The following is a 13,618-nucleotide window of genomic DNA, read 5'->3' as shown; positions in this document are numbered from 1 at the left end:
TAACATGCAATAGATAAATTACACCACATAAAGTAGTATACATGTCTAACTATACAGAGTAGTATTTTTTACATTTCTGATTGGGCGGGCCAGCTTTCAATCTGGGCGGGCCCATGCCCGCCCAGGCCCGCCCATAGCTCCGCGCCTGACGTCAAGTCATTGACGATGGCATTCGGGGTTTTTTCTGATGTTAGGCACAGACTTTACTTTTAATTTTGTATAAAGTAGCCTAATAAATCTTGTTTTAAGGATGTAAGCATAAATTGCATAGTGGTCAATGCAATGAATGAAAATATTTAATTGACTTGACACAAGCCATAGGGACCAGAATATCATAATGACATCCAACCTCTTAAAAACAACCAAGCAACAGCATATCAATATGCTCAAAAATACATTTACAACATCTTAGCAACACCAAAACACATTGGCGACACTCACATCTTCTTCGTAAAATGTACCCAATTTGGGAGAACGTTCGCCCATGGGAAATTAGATAGTATTGTATGATTTTTATTTACTCAAGTGCTTGAAAACAGCACGGATGACGCAGGGGTATATTTTTACTATCATGAAAATGAATTTCTGTTTGTGCAACTATGGACGCAGGTTATTTCTTTCAATTTTCTGATTTTTCTGGTTATTCGAAACCAACCATGTGCTTTTTTAGAGAGTGTGTAATATTTACCATGTACAACTTGTATCCATTCAATTTCTATTTACCTTCTCTTGTCTCCATAGTGCTGTCTGCGAACCAATATTTCAGATTCAATGTTGTTTTCTATCTCCAGGTTCGTCTGTTTTGGGCACTGAGGATGATCTGGCTGTGTCCCTGCGCTTTATGAATTTCGGGGTGAGTCCTCCATCTTCAGATGAAAGCACGCTGGATTCTGGATTGTCCAGTTTTGTGGAGAATCCGCAGTACTTCTGTGGAATTATTAAAGAAAAAGACATGTGTAAGTAGAAGCCAATCCCACAATCCCTTGCACTAACACACAGGCAATTCAACGCATAACATGTCTAATTGGTAACAAATGAATGTGACTATATCTGTCAATATTGCAGGTGTCCAGCACATTAAAAGAAAAGACATTGTTTTGAAATGGGAGCTGGGTGAAGGAGCGTTTGGTAAAGTCTACCTGGCCGAATGTGCCAATCTCTGCCCTGATACTGACAAGATGCTGGTTGCCATCAAGGTATAATAATAATATTATGATGGAGTGCTACAATTTTACTATCACCTTGTGAAATATTTTGCTTTAAAAGTGTACGTGTGCCTAGGTTATTTTACACTTTAATAAAGGCTTTTTTTTTAATTTAATTTACTTTTTCTAAACAAGAATATTTCCTGGAGGAAATTGCCATAAAACACAATGAAATATAAAGAAGAAGCATCTAATGTAACCCACTGTGGATTGGATGTCCTTCATCAAAAGTGTTCACATAAATGTCTCCTGGTTTGATATTTAGTTATCTAATGCAAAGCAACTAATACATATTTAGGTGCACTGAAAAAAATGATTTTGAAGAAAAATATTTCTTAGTATTTTTGTCTTGTTTTCAGCAAAATGACCCAAGAAAATAAGTCTAGTTTTTAGACCAAAAATATAAAATTTAAGTGATTTTGTGCATAAAACAAGCAAAAACATCTGCCAATAGGGTAAGCAAAAAAATCTGAAAATTTTTCTTAAACATTAAATTCAAGAAAAATTCAAGAAAAATTTGCTTACCCCATTGGCAGATTTTTTTGCTTGTTTTATGCACAAAATCACTTAAATTTGACATTTTTGGTCTAAAAACGAGACTTATTTTCTTAAGACGTTTTGCACATCAAGAAAAAGCATCTACATGTAAGAATTTTTAGATATTTTTACTGAAAACAAGACAAAAATAGTAAGATTTTTTTTCTTGAAAATCATTTTTTGCAGTGTGTGACTTAAGTGTCCAAATACTTTTGGGGACACTGTGCATTCAATGCATTTCCATATCTGATTGGCTGTCTTCATTTAGACCCTGAAGGTGGCCAATGAGTCAACCCGGCAAGACTTCCAGCGTGAGGCAGAGCTCCTCACCGTGTTACAGCACGAGCACATTGTGCGTTTTTACGGCGTGTGCACAGACGGAGAACCTCTGGCCATGGTTTTTGAGTACATGAGACACGGAGACCTCAATCGCTTCCTAAGGTCAGTCTAAAAACCACCGCCTGTTCCCAAGAAAAAATACTTATAGCACTGGCGATGTGGTGTGGCGGTCAGAAACCGACCACAGTCCTTAGTGAAGAGCTTCAAAGCATGCTGTCTCAGAAATACCAAACAAATTATAGCAAAGAAGGTACAGGAAAATAGTAGGGAGACAACTGTGTCACCAATGCATTAATGTCTACAGTAAGGGTCTTAAACTTCTATTTATTTATTTTTACAGCATTTTAACAAACCAACTGCACAATAAAACCAAAAAATCTTGTTAGTAGTTGAGACAATGTTGCTATGCTAGGCTGTTCGGGAGACTCGCAAACAGCAATGTTTTAACAAAGCCAAAGCATCACGGTGGCGGCCATCTTGGCTGCACCCCTGAGGAGCAATTTTCTGTGTACAGTAGATTATACATTGGAAATTACCAACTTTTTGTCAATATTAAGTATTAATGATGTGTCAGATCAGTAATATTACAAGACAATAGCTGGTATCATAAATTGATCACTTAAAAATCACCAATGTAAACTCTAACAAGGTATTTTAGCATCAGTAAAACTACACAATTCACTTTTTAAAGGGGACATATCATGTAAATCTGATTTTTTCATGTTTAAGTGCTATAACTGGGTCCCCCAGTGCTTGTATCAACCTAGAAAATGTGAAAAAGATCAACCCAGTAACGTAGTTTTGGTAAACAATTATCTGGAAAAATAGGTCATTGAAATTTGGGTCCCCTTGTGATGTCAGAAGGGGATAATAACACTCCTTAATCTGCACTATCCAACCACGGCACTGCCATTTAGTGCAGATATCACCTTATTTGCATTTAAAAGGACACAGCCAAAACATCATATTTTTGCTCACACCTACAAAGTGGCAATTTTAAAATGATATAATAAATGATCTATATGGTATTTTGAGCTAAAACTTCACATATGTACTCTGGGACACCAAAGATTTATTTGAAATCTTGAAAAAGTCTTGTGAAGTGTCCCCTTTAAGACATTTCATTTAACATTTTTCAATCTCCTTTCTCATTCATATCTTCTGACAGCTGAAGCCCTTTGAAAAACCTCAACAGTGAGAAACAGCAGATTTGGTTTGTGATCTTCAAGTCTTAATGAAGATGTAAAGTTCACTTAAGTTTAAGATGGTGGACCATATGTCCGGCACAGCTGAATTTCAGTGCGTAAAGATCCAGTCTGCTTGCCAGGTGGCTGCTGGGGCCAGATTGGGAATGGGAACATGTGAATGTTTGAGGGGGAGATGAAAATCACATTTTCACAAGACACTGTATGGATGTGGCTCCAGTCTCAGATGCAGCTGCCCCATCCTGCCACCTGCCTGCTAAACTAATAGGGACCACATACTAAACCAGAGAGGAGGCGAGCCAGTGGCAGAGGGCTTAGACATATATATTAGGATGAATTGAGACAGTGGGTTGCTCATTGATGCTTGATAGACATGCGAGGCTAGGGTGACCCAGGAAAGAGGTAGGAGGCTTGAGATTTTTGCAGATGAATGGTTCAGCAGAAGGCATATGTGACCCTGTCTGTGAAAGTTTCATAATCTAATTCAGAGGCATCAAAGCATCAAAGTTTGATTTTAACTCAAGTGATTTCACATTGATTTCCATCTTTGAGATCTCTTAAAAGATACAGAGGTTATGTTTTCACAACATGTCATTTACATTATGCAGGAAATCACAAAAAAATATTTAGCTGGGTTTTGATTAGCAAACTGCCATCTGGGTGATTCTCACGAAATCTAGATTTAGAAGGTGTCCAGCATCAAAAAAAATTTAAAGCCAATGAAGCCAATTTTTTTGCATGTAATAATAAGATCTGAGCTTACTATCACCATTATTTTTAGAGGATTTAAAAATATTTTCTATATAATTATTTACATTTTTTAGATTATCATTATCAAATATTATCATTACTGCAACATGATATTACATTAAATATATGCATTTACAAACTCATGTTCGGTAATGAGAACTAAAAAGTTTTAAATTTTGACAAACCAAATTTAAGCTTTTATCTGCAGAGAAAAAAAAGAACTGCTTACCTGGTAGCCATCTTGAGTGTCACAGTCAATTATGTCCCTTCCAACAAATTTTTATTTTTATTTTTAAATGTTAGTTCCTTGAGAGCTTAAACGATGATTGAAAATTGTTGCGGAGGATGAGAAAATTGGTCTTGGACACATTTCTATTCCTTATTATTGTCTCTACATTTACCAATGATCCTCACATACCACATGTTTCTTTACTATAAATGTTTATAGTATAACATGCACTGAAGCTTTTTATTTTTTAGATTTTTTACTTATAAATATTTCCATGTCAAAGAACCAAAATCCACTCATGGACACGTTGCGGTAATGAAAATTTTCCCCTTAAATGTGGAAAAAACAACACAATTGGTTTGCATGATGTCATTTGAAATCATGTGCAAAATAGTACATGAAGAGATGTTTGTAACTGTATGCTTCTTATTTTAATAGCATTTACTTTTTTTATTAAAATGTTTCATGATACCTCATAAGTCTATTTCGCGAGAATCACCCATCTGCATATTGTGCAGTATTGTATATAGACAACCATGTAGTGTCATGGCATATGGCAGTCCCATTAATTTATGGTTGATAATGGTTATGGTTTATTCATAACTCTTCAAATGAAAGGTTAAATTGAGCTAATTGCGTTATGGGATAATGTCACAGCGTGCTTTGTATGTATACTGCACATTTTGGCACATATAATAGGTCATCGGGGTATTCACATATAGAACAAGGAGTAGGATTGTATAGCATTCCAAACATATCCATCATCTGTTTTCTCAAGTTTATGTCTTTCAATAACGTTTATGTGTGTCTTACTGTACAGAGCCCACGGTCCAGATGCGCGAATCTTGGATGAAGTTAAGGTTCCTCCATTGGGACAGTTGACCCTTCCTCAGATGCTTCAAATCGCTGCTCAGATTGCTTCAGGCATGGTGTATCTAGCTTCTCTGCACTTCGTACACAGAGACTTGGCCACCCGAAACTGTTTAGTTGGAGAAGGGCTGGTGGTGAAGATCGGGGACTTTGGGATGTCGAGAGACATTTACAGCACTGACTACTACAGGGTAAGAAAGGTTCATTTGAATATATATGCTTTGTAGGCTTTGCATGATGATTCTTCTAAAATTCATTAAATAAGGAATAAAATAATGACAGAAACATAGGACAGCTGTTGACGAACATGTGGGCAATGTCTGAGATTACTAAAATCTCTTAATTTAGGATTTTGGCGATTTCAGGCATTTAATGAAGAGGGCGGATTATTTAAATTCTAGAGCATTTGATTGGACAGAAATTAGATGAGAAAGTTGTCATAAGAATTCTAGATTTTTGGGACTACTGAGATAATAATGATATCAGATTTGAGATTGGACAGACTTATGTCAAGTTTCTGATATTACAATATTCAGATATTTGACTGTAATTTTTACATTTGGTTTATTTTACCATCAGGTTGGTGGAAGGACAATGCTGCCTATTCGTTGGATGCCACCAGAAAGCATAATGTACAGGAAGTTCACCACCGAGAGTGACATCTGGAGCTTTGGAGTGGTGCTTTGGGAGATCTTCACCTATGGCAAACAACCGTGGTATCAGTTATCCAACAGTGAGGTACAGCACCAAATTTATTTGAATCAAGTTAAAGTCTGATCCTAAGCAAATGCTATACAGAATTCACTCAATTCCCAAATAGCGATGAAAATTGCAGTGTTCCTGTATAGCACAGTGGTGGGGAGGTCATCATAGGTTATACCCAGTGAACACACATGATAAAAAATGTATACCTTGTAATGCACCATAACTGTGCATGCATACCACCAGTGACTTCACTGTATGTCTCTCTTTGAATGAGGTTGTTAAGAGGTGTTCCTAATTCTGATTGTCCTAGTTACAACTATAGACATTATATACGTAGACGCCTCATTACGTGCTGGAACGTAACCAGCGTCGCCACCATATTAGATGGGTCTCCTCACCCTACGCAAGCACCAGAGTCAATAGGAGTCAACGGAGAGCGAGCAACTATGCCGTATTTTTTGCAGCGTACGGTTGCAATAACCGGTGCAGTATTGATACCAGATCGCATGGGATTACCTTTCAAAATTTTTTTTGTTATTTTACCATTTATAATATTATGCCATCGTAACTAAAGTTACTTGCATGTAAAAATTTGGGGAGTTATGATTATTGTAGTTGGGGATACACCTTCCTCAGTAGAAATAAATGCGCGGGGGGCATTGGTGACCCATCCAAGATGGCGACCACGCTGATAAGTCAGCTCCATTAGGCAGGGTCAGTCTATAAGGCGTTTACATATATAATGTCTATAGTTACAATTACAAACAAATAAGTAATTGTCCTCTCAGTAAATGATGAGAGACGTGAACTTCACTGCTTCACACACTCATTGGCAGTCACTCCTGAAAGTCACTCATCGTTTGCATAAAATTGAACTGTTCTCAACTTTGTCACGCAGCTGGACCGCCAACTTCCTGTCGTCAACGGTCACTATCGCTCATGTTGCCGGAAGTGCCCAAGCTTCTATTGAAATGAATGAGATTGCGTCGCTCTGACATTGCTAGTCGCTAGCGGTGTTCACACTGCACAAGTCGCTTTGGATGAAAGCATCGGCCAAAATTATGTTACTAAAAATTGATAAGGGGCCGTTGAGTTTCTCGAAAATAATACACACCCAAGGTGGTAATGTGACACGATGCAAAGCCGAGTCAGTTATATACCAACGTTACCACAAACATTGCTCTGGTGCCTAATTTTAAGACATTTTGATGGTTAGGTGTGTGGTTTACAGAAAAATAATCAACACCCATGGAACATTTCTCAGCCAAATAATAGCTCAAAATAAAGCATTCAACAGGACCGTGGTATAAATGAATTAAACCATTCGATTGTCTCTTTTTCACTTTTAGATGGAAAGATTAGTTAGAAACGCAACAGAAATCATACAGCTTTATCACATGAGGACAAGCAAATGATGTCAGAATTAAAAGTTTTGGGCGAACAATTCCTCTAATGTTTAACGGCAATCGCTAACACTAAAGCAATTTCGACTTTCTGATGAAATGTTTCACAACAGTTTCATCAGTGATGGCCATTAACGTACAGCAAACAGACTATTCCAACCTTCATCATGATGCAAACATCCATTTTGCCTCGAAAGCGTCAGTGCTCTTAAGCACTTATGAACGAAAAGATCAATAGATTTTTAGGTACCAGAACGATCCAGATTAGGCACCAAAAAGTGGATCCTGGTGTGACCACAACTCCACTACTGTAGAGAAGAGCCTCTCTTCTTTCAAGAGAGAGGTAGATCACTTTCCCGCCCATTCGATTTTAATTCGATTACAACTCATCTTCGCCTTGGGCCGACGTTGTTTAACCTTGTTACCCTAATCCTTCCCGAGCAATGATGGACACTGCTAATTATCATGAGTCTAATTGTAGGGGACAGAGACGGATCGTTCCTGATTTTCCATCTAAGTGGAAAGAAGGGGCCAGACTTTCAGAAAGGGTCAATGTGAATTTTTGTTAATTTATTGCAGCGATTGAAAGCCCATTTCAGTATGATGTTGCGTGGAGCTGACAGTCTCTTAACCTTATTTAATTAAGAGGCAATGCTATAAAGGCTAGAAGTCACTGCCGTTTTAAATAGACACAGACCAGGAATAGCTGTACTGAGTGCTTGAATCTTTAGTCACGGCTGGACATAATAAAGTAAAAAGGGTAAAATCATAAGGAATTAAACTGTCCTTGATCTTTTGAGATGAAGGAGTTCAGTGCCCTATGATAACATACTTTAAGTGAACTTTTTACAACTTTAGTCCAAAGGTGCATTTATTGACACAAATATTCCCTATTCCAAAGCATCTTACTGACATCAGACAAGTAAATAGAGTCGATTAGGGAGGTAAATCGACCCACACAGTCACTATGAGGTGATGCAGAGAAAGCAAGATGAATACCACAGGTGCGAACAATAAAAGTAAAAAGTGGAGTGTGTCTGTCAAAACTGATCCTGGCTCTGTACTGTATATCTAAAAAAAATCATTTTTCCAGTATTCATTTTTCTAAAATTTTCCAGTGCATTTTAAAACTAGCAATCCGCAACTTTTATGTTTACAAATATACTAAACTTAGATCTTTATCAAGCATGTAAAAAATCTGTGATAAAAACCATTGACGTGCCATACCCCATTCACAATGCTAAGTTAAAGGGACATTCCACTTTTTTTGAAAATATTCTCATTTTTCAGCTCCCCTAGAGTTAAATATTTGATTTTTACCGTTTTGGAATCCATTCAGTCGATCTTCGGGTCTGGCGCTACCACTTTTAGCATAGCTTAGCATAATCCATTAAATTTGATTAGACCATTAGCACCGCAGCAACCAAAAATAGTTCTCTTAGTAACTTTCAATAGCAGGGACTATTTCCTGGCACTGCGTAATATCATTTCGCCTCCTCCAGCCATGTCACGCAAAGTCCTTGATTATTACACCAGAATTGCAACTTTTAATTTCTGTCGGTCTTAGTACACGATGTAACTACAGAAGAGTCAAGTTTTAAATAGGAAAAATATCGAAACTCTTTGGTTATTTTTAGCGCGATGCTAATGGTCTAATCAGATTCAATGGATTATGCTAAGCTATTAGCCTGGGTGCCAGCCGATCTTAGCCCCGCCCACCACAATTTGAAAAACGGGGAAAATCGGTCTGGGGATTCACCGTTGAGGAGCTACTATGCGAATACCAAAACCGGCCGACGAATCAAATTGTGAGGGCGGGCTTTATACGATGATGGACAGATGATCAACAGTAACGTATCAACCACGTCACCAAAGAGCGCGTGTGTTCAATCTGTTTACAATGAAATGGCTGCCGCTGGTGAATTCAGATGTGTGGATTCTGACATTGAGTCTGTTCTAAAAGATATCGACAGAGCATTGATTTAAAAAGAGGAACAGAGAAACGCGATCAAGGCATTTGTTTATGTTTTCGCCGTCCTTCCTATGGAGGACAAAGTTAAAGAAGCAACTGAAATGGGTATCATGGCGATGCAACTCAGCGTGCACGACGAGATGGATATAATTAGCGGTCGTTGCCAGCTTCTTTTCGGAAGCCTGGAATCGTGACTGCTGAATAAGTGGAGGGACATGCTAGGCTCCGATATTTTTCAAGCCAACGTAATGGGTAGCTATCGTCATGGATGAAGTTCACCTAACGTACATGGTAAGAGATAGTCTTACTGTATGACTTAGTAAATACTTAATGTTGTGATATAAATGAAATGTTGTAAACATAGTAGGTGTTGATGTACCTTCGCTAACTCAGACTTAGTATAATTACAATGATGTTAGTATCATTGTAGCGAAATTACTAGCAGTTCGGTCAGGCTGCTAAAGACGCCATTTCAACTTAAGTCACACACTCCGTTGCTCTGATTGGTCGTATGTCTATCCAATTGAGTGCAGAGGCATTTTTCGGTTGAGACACGCCTCATAACTTTAGCTCAATGGAGCGGTATCAGACTCAAATTCTGACTAGAATTGAGTATGACAACGTCAGGCTACTAAGCTATGCTAAAAGTGGTAGCACCAGACCCGGAGATCGGCTGAATGGATTCCAAAACGGTAAAAATTTAATGTTTAACTCTACGGGAGCTGGAAAATGAGCCTATTTTCAAAAAAGTGGAGTGTCCCTTTAATAACTATTTATAATTTGAGTTGTCAGGTATGATTTTGTGTAAAACGTCATGTAAGTGCATAAAGTAACCGGCAGTATTATGTTTTAAACAGAGATGGCGATAGAGAGACGTTATGGACTACAGCTTCAAAGTCATGAAACAGAAGTAGCGATCGTCTTATTTTTCGCATTGTGGTTTATATCAGAGAGAAACAACTTCTGAAATGAAAAAAAAAACTTAGGACTTGATTTCATCTATTGAGAACTGACTGGATCGTCGCCAAATGCATGTTGCTTATCCAAATGCTAATCGCCGCGATCTTTTCCAATGCAGAAACAAGTCTCCAATAGCCGCGCCTTTACGCCATTCCTTATGACAGGAAGTGTAAAGAGGTTGTTTTGAGGAGGAGGGAGGTTCACGTTTATAATGAAAGATTATACATTTTTAATTTCGTCATGATGACTAAGTATAACGGAAAATTAAATAACGTCAAAGTATGACATAACCCCCTTTAAAGATCTTATAATTCCATTTTCTATAAAGGTTTTTATTGTGCAACCTCAGAAAGGCTACTTACAGAGTCTATTTTCAGGTATTTTAGAGAATGTTATGCATTTAAAACTACTGCTATTGGCTCAGCCTAGAAACGTTGCTGAGAGCTGGCAAAGAGCTCTGTCTGTGAAGCCCTACTCTCATTAGTGCTGCTTCCTAAAGCAAGCATCACAATACTATTACTCATAGGGATTTTGAGTTTTCAACAACCTCCAAACTTTAGTTAGATATTACATCATGCTAAATGTACAAACTCCTTCTTAAAACCATCTATTTCATTTTAAATTGACGTCTTTTCAGGCAATCGAATGCATCACACAAGGACGAGAGCTCGAACGTCCACGTACCTGTCCGAAAGAAGTGCACCTCCTCATGCAGGGATGCTGGCAAAGAGAACCGCAGCAGAGGCTTGTCATCAAAGACATCTACAACCGCCTTACGGCCCTTGTCAAGAGCCCACCCGTCTATCTGGACATCCTGGAGTAATGGCATGCAAGGACGAGCTGGGAAATACTCGCTTCTGCTGGAAAGTTGGAAGAAGGGGAAAGTCAGATGGGTTTGAATGGATGGAATTGGAAAGAACGGTGTTGTATGAACGTTTGTTGATGTGTATGTTAAATCCACTACAAATTGAAAGATTGCTTCCAAAATTATCATGGGTAAATAAGCTAATACTCGAATTAGTGGAAATTGTTTGTGGATCTTCATGATAAGCTTCGACTCACCCTGAAAACACAGAGTTTCTATACAAGATATTGAAGTCAGGGTCTTTCTCTCTTTAGGTATTAAAGGTGATGTGTGTACGTCTTTTTCAGTGTGGAAATACTTTCCCCAATCCCAGCTTAATATTCAAAGACAACTATAGTGATCTGTAGGATGTTTTAACACTGTGGCGCTACCAAAACATTGCTCTGTTTGTTTGAGCAGCCCAACACAGCAACACTGGTTCAACCAATGGGCTTAACCAATAGAAGACGAGAACGTTACGTTATTTTTGTAGTTCTGTTTGGCGATGCTGGTGGCACAAAAATTACACACTTCACCTTTAACTAATACATTCATTTTCTTATTACTGCGAACCCCAAAGAAAAACTTTTTAGGTTTTTGCCGTTTTCATGGTGTGCCAAGTTGACTGCATTTCTTTCAGGAATATATTAAATCAACCTGTTATGCGTGGTCTAAACATGCATGTATTGTTGTTGTACAGCATGCATGTTTAACATCAACTTCCTGTTATGGCTCCTGAGCTTTGCATTTCTTTCTCATATCAACAGCATCAACAAGGTCAGCAACAATAGTGGAGACACAATGGGCTGTGTACTCTATGAAATACTGCATATATGCAGTATACTGCACATTATACGCTGCATACTACTTTTTAAATAGTATGTTAAACATCATGCAGTATGCAATGTTAAATATTCTGACAGTTCAGTTTTGCATGTCTAATTCAGCAAATGGTAGCTAGATTTCGCCTCACGAATAAAAAGTTACTTTGTGTTTGTAATTAAATTTTATGTAAAAATGTCTCTTGGCTGTCATTCAAATAAGAAAATAAAAAACCAAGGGCCCGTAATACTCCTGGATCGTGCATTACACTGAAAAAGCTCAAGGAAAACGCTTTGCATTGTGGGATTTAATATATTCCATACTGCGTGCTCTGGCTGTATGCCGTTTCATTTTGGTGAATAAATGCCGCATACTGCCGAGCAGTATTCTTCCAGCATGATATTGGTGTAAGGGCAGAAATCAATTAAATTTTAATTGGCTTTTGTTTCTTATTCTATTCTTTTATTAATTGGTGTTTCACTTTTACATACTCGTTGTGCCTCATGTACATAAGCTAGCAAGTAAACTATATAATTTTTAACATCTTGAAATGATTCCATACACTATAAAACTTTAGGATCACTGGACTGGATGACTTGAAATTTTTTTCATGAAAACAAATTATTCTATAATGTGGAAAAACACAACAATAAGTTATCCTTAACTTTTATCCAGTAGTGTATATACTGTATATATACATTAAGAGGCATATAAAATACATAACTGCCTCTTATTGTCATTAAAAAAGTGGTTTATAGTTTGGATTCATTTATAAAACAGTACATTTTAAAAGAATGTCATTAAAATGTCAAATCAATAACATCCACAAAGAAGTCTGACATCTGACAGAGAGCAAAATTTGTGTCACTGTGCAAAAAAGTGTTTTTCTTTGTGTTGTGTTGATGGACAATCCAAGACAGGTGTATTAAACTTGATTTTGCTCAATCTTTTTATTTGTGTTTTGTATATGTCATTGTTAAATATTGACCATCTCTGATTATCAATGCATTGGGTTTATGTTGTGTTCTATTGACTCAAAAACAGCAAAATGCCAAAGAGCAGAAATATAGTGTGAATCTGAAGTCAATATTTAAATATATTGACTTCAGATTCAGATTACATAACATCACACTAGTGTCCAATGACGACAAGCTGAGTGAAACAAGTAGTTTAAGTTTAATAGTAAGGAATCAGACACCTTAGTCACAGATGTCCAAAACAAATTGATGCCACTATAAACCTCGAACTTATATTCCCCTACATGGTGTTTTATACTTTGCTGTCTAAATGAAGACACATCAACATCTATTGTATCTATCTGAAGATAATTATACGACTTAATCCTAAACCTGTATCTAATTGATTTTTTTTTTTTTAAGTATTTAATAATTACCTATGGCGTAGTCAAGTAGTTCATATCTCAGGAACTCTTTCCCATATTGAAACCAAACTTTGTACATGAACTTGGGACTCCAATGTGAGGACGCCCAAGATAAAAAAAAACATTGTAGAAACATGTCTATATTATGTTATTTTCACTTTAAAATATCCAATTGAACCCTATGTAAATATAAAAATTGCAATACGCCTTTACCACTAGATGGCAGCCTTTACGTCCAAGCGTGTTTAATTGCCTTCACACGTGACTAGACAGAAACTACCCTTACTGTGTGATTATTGAAAAACTATATTGAGTATTATTTGATACTAAATCCGATGGAATATTAATATTTATCATTTATATAATCTTCAGAGAAGAAGATAAATCTATATATAA

At 37.2% G+C, this 13,618-nt stretch overlaps 1 protein-coding gene and 1 long non-coding RNA gene across 5 annotated transcripts in view; one reads left to right on the top strand and one right to left on the bottom strand.

Annotated features, from left to right (window-relative positions):
* Positions 1–12,786, top strand: part of ntrk1 (neurotrophic tyrosine kinase, receptor, type 1) — a 38,607-nt gene extending 25,821 nt beyond the window's left edge. For all 4 annotated transcript variants that reach the window (XM_055211204.2, XM_055211203.2, XM_055211202.2 and 1 more), the window contains 6 exons: positions 792–956; positions 1,066–1,196; positions 2,011–2,183; positions 5,086–5,326; positions 5,715–5,873; positions 10,813–12,786. In XM_055211204.2, the coding sequence (XP_055067179.2) occupies positions 792–956; positions 1,066–1,196; positions 2,011–2,183; positions 5,086–5,326; positions 5,715–5,873; positions 10,813–10,998 (1,055 nt within the window). In that variant the 3' untranslated portion in view covers positions 10,999–12,786. The remainder of the gene's footprint in view (positions 1–791; positions 957–1,065; positions 1,197–2,010; positions 2,184–5,085; positions 5,327–5,714; positions 5,874–10,812) is intronic.
* LOC129448656 (uncharacterized) overlaps positions 1–13,618 on the bottom strand; it is a 45,499-nt gene that overhangs the window by 29,044 nt on the left and 2,837 nt on the right. Inside the window, exons 2-5 of the long non-coding RNA XR_012371628.1 lie at positions 10,860–11,035; positions 5,709–5,833; positions 5,079–5,319; positions 724–927 (exon numbers count right to left, since the gene is read on the bottom strand). This is a non-coding gene — a long non-coding RNA (uncharacterized lncRNA). The remainder of the gene's footprint in view (positions 1–723; positions 928–5,078; positions 5,320–5,708; positions 5,834–10,859; positions 11,036–13,618) is intronic.

The sequence above is a fragment of the Misgurnus anguillicaudatus genome, chromosome 10, assembly GCF_027580225.2.
Source record: "Misgurnus anguillicaudatus chromosome 10, ASM2758022v2, whole genome shotgun sequence".
Classification (NCBI taxonomy): domain Eukaryota; kingdom Metazoa; phylum Chordata; class Actinopteri; order Cypriniformes; family Cobitidae; genus Misgurnus; species Misgurnus anguillicaudatus.
This window is presented reverse-complemented; position numbering and strand designations above follow the sequence as displayed.